At 46.5% G+C, this 12,739-nt stretch overlaps 1 protein-coding gene across 7 annotated transcripts in view; it reads left to right on the top strand.

The window, feature by feature from the left end:
* Positions 1-12,739, top strand: part of GRB7 (growth factor receptor bound protein 7) — a 78,351-nt gene that overhangs the window by 61,606 nt on the left and 4,006 nt on the right. For all 7 annotated transcript variants that reach the window (XM_081168663.1, XM_081168664.1, XM_081168660.1 and 4 more), the window contains 9 exons: positions 939-1,060; positions 3,848-3,928; positions 4,586-4,723; positions 6,765-6,875; positions 7,734-7,832; positions 9,314-9,394; positions 10,223-10,339; positions 10,946-11,006; positions 12,320-12,407. In XM_081168663.1, the coding sequence (XP_081024789.1) occupies positions 939-1,060; positions 3,848-3,928; positions 4,586-4,723; positions 6,765-6,875; positions 7,734-7,832; positions 9,314-9,394; positions 10,223-10,339; positions 10,946-11,006; positions 12,320-12,407 (898 nt within the window). The remainder of the gene's footprint in view (positions 1-938; positions 1,061-3,847; positions 3,929-4,585; positions 4,724-6,764; positions 6,876-7,733; positions 7,833-9,313; positions 9,395-10,222; positions 10,340-10,945; positions 11,007-12,319; positions 12,408-12,739) is intronic.

Raw genomic sequence — 12,739 nt, 5'->3', positions numbered from 1 at the left:
TGCCTATGTTTGTGTGCATAAACATGTGCTCTCTCACACACGTTTATTATTAGAGGGCATCATGACAGAGTTAGGATCAGGGATGTGGAAGAATCAGTGGCAATGGGAACAGAAATTGCCCATGTTTGTTTATTCGTCCCAAGCCCAGAACAGAAATTAATCCAAGGAATGCTGTCAGTATTAGCGGTTGTTGTATTCAGTCCAGAAACTATGCATAATAGTATGTGATTGATGGTATTCCCCTTTCTGGTTTGCATTGTGTTTCCTTTGCAATAGCATAATAATAACGTAAATAATTGTGAAACATTTCACCACAGTGGTCAGTGAGAAAAGGCAATGAAGTTTTTTTTAACGGCCTAGGTCCAGTATACCTGAAGGAGCGTCTCCACCCCCATCGTTCTGCCCAGACACTAAGGTCCAGTTCCGAGGGCCTTCTGGCGGTTCCCTCGCTGCAAGAAGCCAAGTTACAGGAAACCAGGCAGAGGGCCTTCTCAGTAGTGGCACCCGCCCTGTGGAACGCCCTCCCACCAGATGTCAAAGAGATAAACAACTACCAGACTTTTAGAAGACATCTGAAGGCAGCCCTGTTTAGGGAAGCTTTTAATGTTTAATAGACTATTGTATTTTAATATTCTGTTAGAAGCTGCCCAGAGTGGCTGGGGAAACCCAGCCAGATGGGCGGGATATAAATAATAAATTATTATCAGAAGGTGAACTGCAGCAGAACAGAAACAAACTGCTCATGATGAATACGGGGTTGAACGGACACTCTTTTTCTGTGTGCAAGGAATGTTATATTAACTAGCATGCTTCATACCCTTCACCAGAGCTGTTCTCCATATTTGTTGAGCATGGAATAGAAATGAGCTGCTAAAGAGGTTCTTAAACCCAAATTGCATTTTTTTTGTTTTAATCTCTCTCTGCTCTTATTTTGCCAGAGCGATGCCTGGAAGATCATGAGTCGGTGGTGGAGGTTCAGGCCACGTGGCCTGTTGGGGGTGACAGCAGGTTTGTCTTCCGGAAGAACTACGCCAAGTACGAGCTGTTCAAGAGCTCGCCAGTAAGTGGAATGGACCATAAAGCCAGGAGGGGAGACCATTCTTTCCTTCCTGCATTAAATGGAAGTTTCCTGATCCTTTGCTTTAAAAAAAAACAAACCACCCTAATTCCACATCTGTTAGCTTGTATGAAATAAAATTGTAGCACCTGCCAGTTTTGATTAGTAAATGTTTTGTGTTTCACTTTAGAAGCCTATACTCAGTTTCTGCAAAACCTCTAGGTTTTACTACATTTTTATTATTTATTGATTTTATATACCTCCCTAAACCTGGGGGTTCACAGAATAAAATCAAGATATAAAACCCACAAAATGCATCATAAAAGTAAAAACAACAACCCAATAGACCCCCTCCCCAAAAAACACAAAAACACATTTCTGCATTACTTGAATTTATATCTCTGGCTGTAAGTACAACAGAAACTTTTTTTAATTTTAGTTTTCAAATATGAAACATATCTTATTATACCAACTGATAATGTAAAAAGTACATGACATTTTATATTTTGGGATGTTCTGCTTCACAACTACAAAAATAATGTTTCTATATACGCTGGAAGCCGCCCGGAGTGGCTGGGGCAACCCAGTCAAATGGGTGGGGTACTATCATCCTCATTATCATCACAATCCCTGGTCAGACATTAAAAGCCCTCAGCAAGTGCCATCATCCCTGGCCTCTGGCAATGCTGGCTGGGACTGATCAGAGCTGGGAAGAAGCACCAGGCTGCTTTCAACCTCTGGGTGCTGAGTTCAAAGGTTTGAAGGGGGCCTCCTCATGTGCTCAGCTGAACTTGCACAGAAGTCACCCCATAACTGGGAATCCCGATAAAGCAGGGTTTCTGATTGTAGGAAGCTTTCTAAGTACGTTCGGCCAAACAAACTCAGAAACCCTATTCAGACCTTCCTACACTGCTGAAGAAGCACAGGGACATGTGCCTCAGCCTCCCCACTTTATTATTATTTTTTGTAACAAAGTTTTTCGTTTTCATCTTTTCAACAGTTTAACATGGTTGCGTCAAGATATATCTTTGTTTACATTACAGCACACGACATCAACAATTAAGTAAAAATAAAAATAGAACAACTATAAACACTCAGATAAACATTTCTGAATATATTAACTACGTTGTGTCAAAGTGTGTATCCCAAAATGAAATGCAGCCACGAAATGATGTATAGTGATGTGTATTGCTTAGATTGGTGACCATAAGTGTATCAATAACCATTAGAAATTATATGACTTTATAGGGAGGGAGGGGACAGCAACTTTTTACTTTCTACTTCCCCTCCCTTTAGGATCTTAGGCTAGGGAGCACGTTATTTTGATATTGAATCTTTATCTGTGTAATATTGGGTGTTATAGGGTTATCAGCATTATAGAGTGGGCACAAGAAAATTTTAAAGAGAGAGAGAGAAACAACGTGAAGCAAAAATGGAGCACATCTTGGCAGTTTCTCTCTCTCTCTGCAATTATGAGGATAATAAACTTGTCCTTATTTTTACCTTTTTAAAAAAAAAGCGTTGAAAGCATTTCCCTTCTTTTGGCACTGTGGTTCGAGGACCCGATCCCCGCGTAGTGGAATGAAAACACAAGGACACGTGATATAAGGTTAATGGGCAAGAAAAGGCCACAACTTTATTGATTACAGCAAGTGAAAAGGTATTGGCTTAGGCATTGGATTACGTCAGCTGACTCCACCCCCTCAGAGAGGGGTGAGTCTAAAACAGGGGGGTTTATTCACCAGTAGGTGGAGCCTGTTGATGCTAATCCAACTATAAGCTCTCCCCTGATGTCACCGAGGGTCGTGCCATGGCCTCCCGCCAAGCAGGCATCGGACAGAATACACGACCACCAGATTTCTTTAACGGAATACCCAAAAATTGAAGGCATAGGCGATGGCCACACCTAGCCCTTCGACACACCACAACACATTATTCCAATGCCTAACCTACCCACCAATACCACGAAAGTTGTGACGATTGCTACGAGGTAGGCGGAAAAACCAAAAAGCCTAATGCCAAATGGAAAAATTCCTACCAGGCCCCTCGGACAACCAGGGCGACCAACCTAAGCATAGGCACCGACTCCATGGGGCTTGAGGGGGCCCGAGCCCCCTCAAAAATTCGTTTGGGGGGCTCCGCCCCCCCAATAATCTCCGGCGCCCCTCCAGCAGAGCGCCATCGCCGCCCCTCCCCCAGCCCAAAATGCACAGGGTCGGGCTGCATGCCTCCTGCCCTCCCTCCCGAGCAAAAGCTCCACCCAATTTCCTTCGGAGCTGATTAATAGGCGCAGCACGCTCTCCCCTATTCGCTCACGAGGAGGCGGCGCCACTTTATTTGCATATTCATGAGCTTATTTATTATTCATGAGCTGTCCCGGCCCCCCCCCCCAATATTTTTTATAAGTCCGCGTCCCTGAACCTAAGGTCCTTAGCAAGGCCAAAAGAAAACTGAGACCCTGAGCTCTAAGGGAGTGGAGGGTGGGTGACTCGCGACGGGACGACGAAAAGTGAGGCTGGAAGGCTGGTGCCGCAGCAATTTGGGCTGCTAAACACACCCCCTCGCAGGCACCTGGTTGGGTGCCTGCCCGTGGGCGTAGGCCAGCCAGGTGAATGGGAGGCAGGGGGCTAACGCCCCCTGCTTGAGGCGAAGTCCGGCTCCCGACCACAACCACTCCCCTCTCTTGCAGGAGGAGAGTCTTTATAAACACCAATACATGACAGCCAAGTATCTGAATTGTCTCTGTGCAGTTTTGGAAGGCTCACCCCTTTCTTTTCTTCTCCATTGCAGCAGTCACTGTTCCCCGAAGCCATGGTTTCCAGCTGCCTGGATGCAGCCAACAAGGGCATGTCCCATTCAGAACTTATACAGGTACAAAACCCACCTGCTTCCTTTCCTCTACCCATTCAGACCTGCTCCCATTCCCAGGTCTTCATTTATTTCCAGAAGGATTATTCTTGGGTGGCCATGCTCTTATGCCTAGCGCAATTCCACTGGGAAACACTAGGCCAGGGGTCAGCAAACTTTTTCAGCAGGGTGCCAGTGCACTGTCCCTTTGACCTTGTGGGGGGCCGGACTATATTTTGGAGGGGAAAATGAAGGAATTCCTATGCCCCACAGATAACCCAGAGATGCATTTTAAATAAAAACACACATTCTGCTCATGTAAAAACACCACATAGGCCTCACAAATAACCCAGAGATGCATTTTAAATAAAAGGACACATTCTACTCATGTAAAAACACGCTGATTTCCGGACCGTCCGCGAGCCGGATTGAGAAGGCGATTGGGCCGGATCTGGCCCCCGGGCCTTAGTTTGCCTACCCATGCACTAGGCAGCCAGAAGATGTTGCTGGGGTCTTCTGTATCCCCAGGGCTGCACTCCTGTACTCCTGAGTGTCTCCCACACAGCTGCGCCCTAAACTGAAGGGCTAGTTATTGCTGCCAACATAGACTGCCAGCAGCATTGGCGATACCACTTGTCTACCCTTGCCATCCCTTTTTTTTTAACTGACTGCCTCTTTCAGAATGTGCTGAATTCAGGAAGCTGCCCCGAAATCCAAGGTTTCATGCACCTGAAAGAAGTTGGACGCAAAGTATGGAAAAGGTTTTACTTCTCCCTACGGCGCTCTGGGCTCTATTACTCAACCAAAGGCACATCAAAGGTAAGTGGCGTGCATTGTGTGGGTAGAAGGGTTGGTGTCTTAGTTCAGTCATCCAGTCCTGTTTGCAGCCTGTCAGGGTGATATTGCTGTGCTCTATCGGAAAGAACAGCAGCTGTCAAGGAGGCAGGAACGCCTGAACCACCGGGCAATTTAATTGAATAATGCAGATTTCAGCAGGTACCTTATTGCAGTCGAAACGGCTACGTGAAGCTTGATGCCAAGACCAGTGGCTTAGGATGTGTTTGCCAAAAGCTGAAAGTGCCATACAAACTGCAAACTACCAGAAGCAAAATCCATGCCCTTCCATTTTTCTTGGTATCTGCAATTAAATGAATCTAAGTTATGCACCACAGAAAGAGGAATTATTGAACCTGAGTAGAATACTCTGTAATGATTTCCCCAGCCCTTCACCCACCTTAGATCAATAATCCTTGCAACACCTTTGTAAGGCAGGCTTGTGTTATTTTCCCTATGTTACACATCGGGGGAAGGCACAGGCTGAGAGATAGTGGCTTGTCTATGGTCACCTATTGAATTTAAGGCTGCGATGAGTTCTGAATTACTGACTTCTTTCTTATTCACAACAAATTTATATTAGTTAGTGCTGGGGTGAAGTATTTGGCCAAGTGATTTTTGCAAATGTCAAAGGGTGTGGGGTGGGGGTGGGGGTGACGATATCCCCTGAAGATTGGATTCATCTTTGGAGGCCTGGCGAAGTTCAAGAATTTGTGTCTTAGGCATCGGTTGGCTGAGAGATTTTTCTTTTTCAAAAAGCCTTCCACACCCTGGGGAAAACCTTCCCACCCAGGAAATAATGCCAGGGGAGTGGTGCTACATATTGACCTACCATTGTTCCTAAGGATGCTCTTAGATAAAAGATAACTGCCCTCTCAGTCAATGATGGCTTTGTTTAAAAAAAAGACAGAGAGAGAAGAAAAGCCTTCTGCTACTTTGCATTTAAGCCAAGAAGAAAATTCTTTAACCCCCAGAAATTTGCCAAATATCCACTTCCCACATTCATGGAGGAATAATGGTCCTGGGAAAGAGGGGGAGTCCCTGCAGATGTGGCTGGGCTAGAGTTTCTATTATCCCTGACTATGCTGGTTGGTGCTCATGGGAGTTGGAATCCTACAATATCTGGAGGGTATCGGGTCTCCTATCCCTGACCAATGCTCAATTCTGTGCTTGGCCTAGCACAGTGGTTTTCAACCAGTGTGCTGTGGCACTGTAGTCTTCCTTGAATGATGGGCAGGGGTGCTGTGGGCAACACTGGTCTCTGTCCCTCTTTCTTTCCTTCCCTCCCTCCTCTAATACCCTCTCGCGTCTCTGCATCCCAAAGGCTTGCACAGCTGTTTATTCCAGCAGCCCTGGCTATAAGCTCTGCAGGCGAGCTTTGGGGTGGGGGTATCTCAGAGACCAGGGATGGCAGCAGCAGCTGCTGCTGCCCAGAGAATTCCCAAGGAGAGGAGAGGAGGCTGAGGGACAAGGGAGGGTGTTTGAAAAAGGGCGAGAAGCTGCCAGCTCTGCAGGCAAGGGGTGACATAGCTGGGCTCCTGAGCCCCACAGGGGTGCCACAGAAAGAATGTAGTTGGTTAAGGGAGCCATGGACTCAAAAAGGTTGTCCTAGTGTAATCTGGATGCTAAATTCTTCTTTTAGGCTAATGTGACCACACATATACAGAACATACCTGGTACCTACCTCAGCAGACAACTGAGAAGTCAGGGGTTGGGTAGACCCTCATGCTGTGGAGCATAGCATCACACTTTACAGTGGACACTCAGGTTGCGAACATGATCCGTGAGGGAGGCACGTTCGCAACCCGCAGCGCCACGTCTGCGGAAACATGGGTCGCAATTCAGAGCTTCTGAGCATGCGCAAAGTGTGGTTTAGTGCTTCTGCACATGCGCAAGCACTGAAACCCGGAAGTAACCCGTTCCGGTAATTCCGGGTTCGGTGCGGTGCACAACCGGAAAACGTGCAACTTGAAACGTCTGTAACCTGCGGTATGACTGTATCTGTTTTTGGTCTTCCTCATGCCAGGACCCCCGACATCTACAGTATTGTGTCGACATAAACGAATCCAATATCTACTACATCACCCAAGGCAAAAAGCAGTACAGCACCCCCACAGAATATGGCTTTTGCATCAAGGTAAGAAGGGTGAGAAGCACTCCTTTAAAAGGCACAAAGAGAAGTGCCGGGTGGTAATACAATAATATAGTGCGCTTAAAATACATCCCTGGTTAGAGCAAGCAATGGGATGTCTTGGACAGAATCCAGAATCAAACCTTACCACAGCCTTTCAAGATTATTAAGATACACACACATTCTGATTTTTAATCAATACAGTCAAATTCTGCCTACCCTGCACCCAAAAGTTTTAATCTTGACTATACACCAGTGTTTCACACAAGTGTGGTAACTGATGTACACTTATTTAGAAAATAACAATATTGGAGACACATGTCACTCTTACACCTGACAAAGCTTACTTTCAGTGTGTGTACATATATCTCTATCTCTCTGTCTATACCCACCATCCCAGGATCCCTCCCTCCTGTTTCTGCATGAATCACTTTTCTGGGCATGCCTCGAAATTGGAAAGAGGAAAATCCAGAGCACTAACTCATGCAGAGATGTGGCAGGTACCGTCCCCCGAGGGTGGGTTATCTTGCTGTGCCCCTGTGCTGGGATTGATTGCTTTTCCAGCCAATCCCAGAGCAGAGAAAGGGCAGACAGAGCCCCAATGGAGGCTGATTAGAATAAAGGAAAGCCGGAACAGTAAATCAGAATAGCGAACTATGCAGAAATGCAGAATTGGTGGATGCATACTTTTGGAGAATTAAATTATTTAATCTCTCGATTTGGTTGATCCAGATGGTGAGTGGGTTCTGTGGGTCAGGGCTCATCCCTAGGGCAAGTGAGTTCTGACACCTTTCAACAAATGGTTGGGTGGGGCACTCTTTGACCATCATCTCATGTGCACGATTATTGCTCTTACCTCTGCAGCCATGCAAGGCGCGAAGTGGGGCCAAAGGCCTGAAGCTCTTCTGCAGCGAAGACGAGCAAAGTCGCACATGCTGGATGGCTGCCTTCCGCCTCTTTAAGGTACAGGGAACTCTTCTAAAATATGACGTCCATAGAAGATTCCTCCTTAATGCAAAGAGCCACTTTAAAGGAATAGTTTTCATCAGGATTGCAGAATAAGAAGGAATAGTTATGCTCCTTGCTCCTTGTCTGTTACAAATACAGGGGTGCGGGTGGCACAGTGGTCTAAACCACTGAGCCTCTTCGGCTTGCCGATCGGAAGGTCGACGGTTCGAATCCCCACGACGGGGTGAGCTCCTATTGCTCTGTCCCAGCTCCAGTTCGAAAGCACACCAGTGCAAGTAGATAAATAGGTACCGCTGTGATGGGAAGGTAAATGGCGTTTCTGTGCACTCTGGTTTCCATCACAGTGACCCATTGCACCAGAAGTGGTTTAGTCATGCTGGCCACATGACCCGGAAAGCTGTCTGTGGACAAACGCCAGCTCCCTTACCCTTGAAAGCGAGATGAGTGCCGCAACCCCATAGTCGCCTTTGACTGGACTTAACTGTCCAGGGGTCCTTTACTGTTTGTTTTATCTTGCTACAAATACTAATCAGCCTGCCCACTGCAAAGTTACTATTTGCACTTTAAAAAACCAAAAGAAGCCTGTACATGTTAAATACAAAGACCCATTTAATGTCACATCAAGTTTGACTCTGGATTGGGATTTGAACTTTGGACATACCAATGTTCAGACCCAGTTCACTACATCTGTAGTCTTCAAACTGCATATTCTGACAATTTCTGAGGATGTGTGGACTTCAGAGAACGTGAATACAAGGTTTCCTGGTGTGGAGGAGGGGAACAAGTTTTTGACCAGAGTTCATTTGCAGTTTGCAGCCTCAGAGGGGTCCTAGTTGGTTTCAGTTTGCACAGAGCAACAGGGAGATCTGAAAGACCCCAGTTTGTGCTCCACATGAATTTAGTGTGCACCCTAGAATATGCCCCAGATTCCCTTGCAACATTCAGGGGTTCTGGGGGTGATGCCTCGGACTCCTCCTAAACGTGTTGGTGTGGAAAGAGTTCCCTGTGGTACAGTCAAATCTCAGCTCCCAAACGCCTCCGTTACCATACGTTTTGGCTCCCGAACGCTGAAAACCCGGAAGTAAGTGTTCTGGTTTTCGAATGTTTCTCGGAAGCCGAATGCCCAACGCGGCTTCCGCTTGAGTGCAGGAAGCTCCTGCAGCCAACCGGAAGCTGCACCTTGGTCGTCGAACTTTTTGGAAGCCAAATGGTCTTCCAGAACGGATTAAGTTTGACAACCGAGGTTTGTCTGTAGAAAGTTTCAAAATCGTGGTGCTGCATGGGGTGACCTGCAGCGATAGATTGTTGCCTCATGGGAAAAAGAATCCCTCAAATAATTCCCAGTATGTAGTGTTGCACCCAGCTCTAGCAATTAGTAAATGTCATGATCACTGCCTAGAATATTGATCATGCTGGGCTGATGCTGTCAGAATTGCCTACCTCACATATACCAATAGCTATTCTCCTTTCCGCAGTATGGCATACAGCTCTACAGAAACTACCAGCAGTGTCAAGCACGGCAAAGAGAAACAGCGTGGATCGGGCCTGTACCCCTGGTAAGCTCCCTGCTATGACGGTGTTTCAGAGATTTTCATTATCAGTGGATAAAGGCAAACATAATGTCTGTAGAGTAAGGATGGACACACCTCCCTGTCAATTTCCGTTTCTGATTTTTCCAGTCCTAAGTTTCATTCCACATCCACTTGGAAATTGGTACACTGCACATTCTCCGAATGGCCACATTTTTGCTTAAGATGTGCAGTTTTGCTTAAGATATGCGTTTTTCCTAACAGTTTTCCCCAATACAAAACATTTTTGTATGTTGCTTTCTCTAATATGTGGGTTTTTTCCTACACTTTCCTTGATGGATGCATTTTTATACACTTGAGCATTTGCCTTGGGCCTTTAAGGCCACATAAGAACATCTCCTGTCAGGAGCTAATTTGGTGTGCCAACTGAGGGCAACCCCAGTGTTCAGCCCCAGAGGATCCCTGTCTGCTTTGTGATACTTTATGATCCTTAAATTCAACTATGAGCTGTCAGTAATAACCACTCTGCACCAAGACATGACAGCAAAAGAAGGCACTAAATCTGGAATACTCTCCCATTGGAGACTCCCCAGGATTGCAAGCTTTCCCCCTCCCCCACTGGAAATAGAAGGATTTATTTATTTTAATTGGCAGGTTATGTTCTTCTATTTCAGGTATTATTAATTTGCTTTTCACTGGCTCTTGTATATGTGTTTTTGATTCTGTCATTACCTGGCCCGGAGATATTCATCAAGACTTGATAAAGCACATAATTTTAGAAACTGAATTGCAATTTGCATGCTGCCATATTGTAGAGCTCTGTTGCTGAACCCTTTCTAAAAAACAATCCCATAGCGGAGCATGTCGGATAACACCTTGGTGGCCATGGACTTCTCGGGTTGTACGGGCCGGGTGATTGAGAATCCCAACGAGGTCCTGTCGGTCGCGTTGGAGGAGGCTCAGGCGTGGAGGGTGAGTCTGCTGTTTAGTTCCTACTTAGAGATCACAGGGAGCCTGGCGGTCAGCTGGGGAATGGGGATCACTACGCTGGGCATCTTTATTGAAGCAGGTATTACATGGGGCTGTCTCTTAAACTCCACAGTTTGAGCTCCACCCATGTGGAGAGCCTAAACAGGGCTGCCTTCAGATGTCTTCTAAAAGTCTGGTAGTTGTTTATCACTTTGACATCTGGTGGGAGGGCGTTCCACAGGGCGGGTGCCACTACCGAGAAGGCCCTCTGCCTAGTTCCCTGTAACTTGGCTTCTTGAAGCGAGGGAACCGCCAGAAGGCCCTTGGCACTGGACCTCAGTGTCCGGGCAGAATGATGGGGGTGGAGATGCTCCTTCAGGTATACTGGACCGAGGCCGTTTAGGGCTTTAAAGGTCAGCACCAGTACTCTTTGTTCTTTGTGCTGCAGCAGATTGCTGGCATGACCACCCGTCCAAATTCAGAATTTAACATAAACAAACATATTGCTATTTGGGGGGGCACTCCTATATGGAACAGGGAAATGATAATTAACATGGTAAGCTTAACATACCTCAAGCAACCTCCACTGCTTTTCCCACCACGCTTCAGAAGAAGACGACGCACCGATACAGCCTGCCAACCCCGTTCCAGAGCTCCTCGTTCAGTGCTGGTGAGTACCGAGGGACCCTGGGCACTGCCTTATGCTCCAACCACTTGGAGCTGCTGCCTTCAGCTCCAAGCAGCACAGTATCACCTACAACTGACTGGCGGCAAATCTCTTCCAATCCTACCTGGAAATGCCAAGGATTGAAGCTGGCACCTTCTGCGTTCTCTGACACTGAGCTGCGGCCCTCTCACCTGTCGCAGATCACTGGCGTAAAACACAACCTCTTCTTCATTTGAAAATGTAGTATAACAGCCGGTGAATGGTTGATAGCAGAGGTTCATGGAGGGGCAAGGATAGCTCAGTCTGTGGAGCCCGAGACCCTTGGTCTCAGAGTCGTGGATTCGACGTTGGGCACAAAGATTTTGGCATTGCAGAGTGTTGGACTACCCTCATGGTCCCTTCCAATTCAACAATTCTGCCCTAAATCCCAGCAGGCATTTTAGCTTATTTCTGATTTTTATAACTGATTTTTATTTTATTTTTAATTGAATTTCTTGCGCACAGCTTTAGAGAGGATTGTAATTAAGTGACAGGCTTTTTAAAAAAAATTGCCTAATTTAGCATTTCCTATAAAGGGGCCAAGCTCTGTGGGGCTCATCTGAAGCCAGGCTACAGCTCGCATCTGGCTGTGCCACCATCTATAAATTCCATTGCATGAAACGTTGAACATGTGAAGGAGCAGGCTGGATGAGTGTGTCTCTGTGCCTGTGCAGATTTATATGGTTGCATCTGAGCTACAGCATAGCCATGGAGCTTGACCCAATGTTGGCTCATATGAAGTGATAGGAAGGGGTACACAAGGCTGCCGAGGATGTAAATGCTGCCTTGCTCTATCTGCCTGTTATGTACGGAAGTTCTCACCCTGGGCCAGCAGGGGGATACTGTAGATAGTTATGCAAATGAAGGATCGAAAAGTGACGTTCAGTGATTGGATAGTTTGTATGCAAATGAAGGATCGAAAAGTGACATTCAGTGATTGGATAGTTTTAGAAAATGGCAACAGTTACATTGTTCTGGAGCTCTATATAAGCAGGCTGACTGAGCTCCTCAGCTCAGTTCTGTTCCAGCTTACAAATAAAGAGCTGCTTTGGAAGAATCGCTGTGTCGTCTGATATGTTCGCCCACAACTTAACACTGCCAGTGCCAAATAATCCTGGTCAGCCCCACATGTCTAGGACGAAGGGATGGGTTTTCCAGTTATCTTGAACCCCAGCAACCCTCATTATCAGTGACTAAGGGTTATAATTGCAACAAATACATTCTTAACACTCTGATCAAGGCTGAGTTTCTGAAAGCTCTTTCCATTCCTCCCACAGCCATCCACAGAACCCAGCCATGGTTCCACGGACACATTTCTAGAGAAGACACCCAGCGCCTTATCGTTCAGCAGGGACTGGTGGACGGGTAGGCTGCTTGCTACGTCTCTCCAACGCACAACACTTGTGCAACACAATCCTATATGCATGCATACTTGCACATAGTGCCAACCCTTCCCATCCCGGGATTATTGTACAGAACAGGATTACATCAATATTGCTAAAAGCTATTTGACCCAGGCTAGAGCTGGGAGAGGCAGGCAGTTGCAAAGACAGAATCTTCTTTCTCAAACAACTGAAGCCCATCCCAGCAGAGCCTCTGCCAGGCTTAGGCTGTGAGCAGTTTGCCAGCTTGAAATGCAGTTGGCCATTCTTCTTCTCAATGCGGATTAAGAGTGGCTTTGGTGAAAATGCACCAAT

Source organism: Podarcis bocagei (assembly GCF_964188305.1).
Source record: "Podarcis bocagei genome assembly, chromosome: 13".
In the NCBI taxonomy this organism is placed as follows: Eukaryota; Metazoa; Chordata; class Lepidosauria; order Squamata; family Lacertidae; genus Podarcis; species Podarcis bocagei.
Note: the sequence above shows the minus strand (reverse complement) of the source record. Positions and strands in the feature narration are given on the sequence as shown.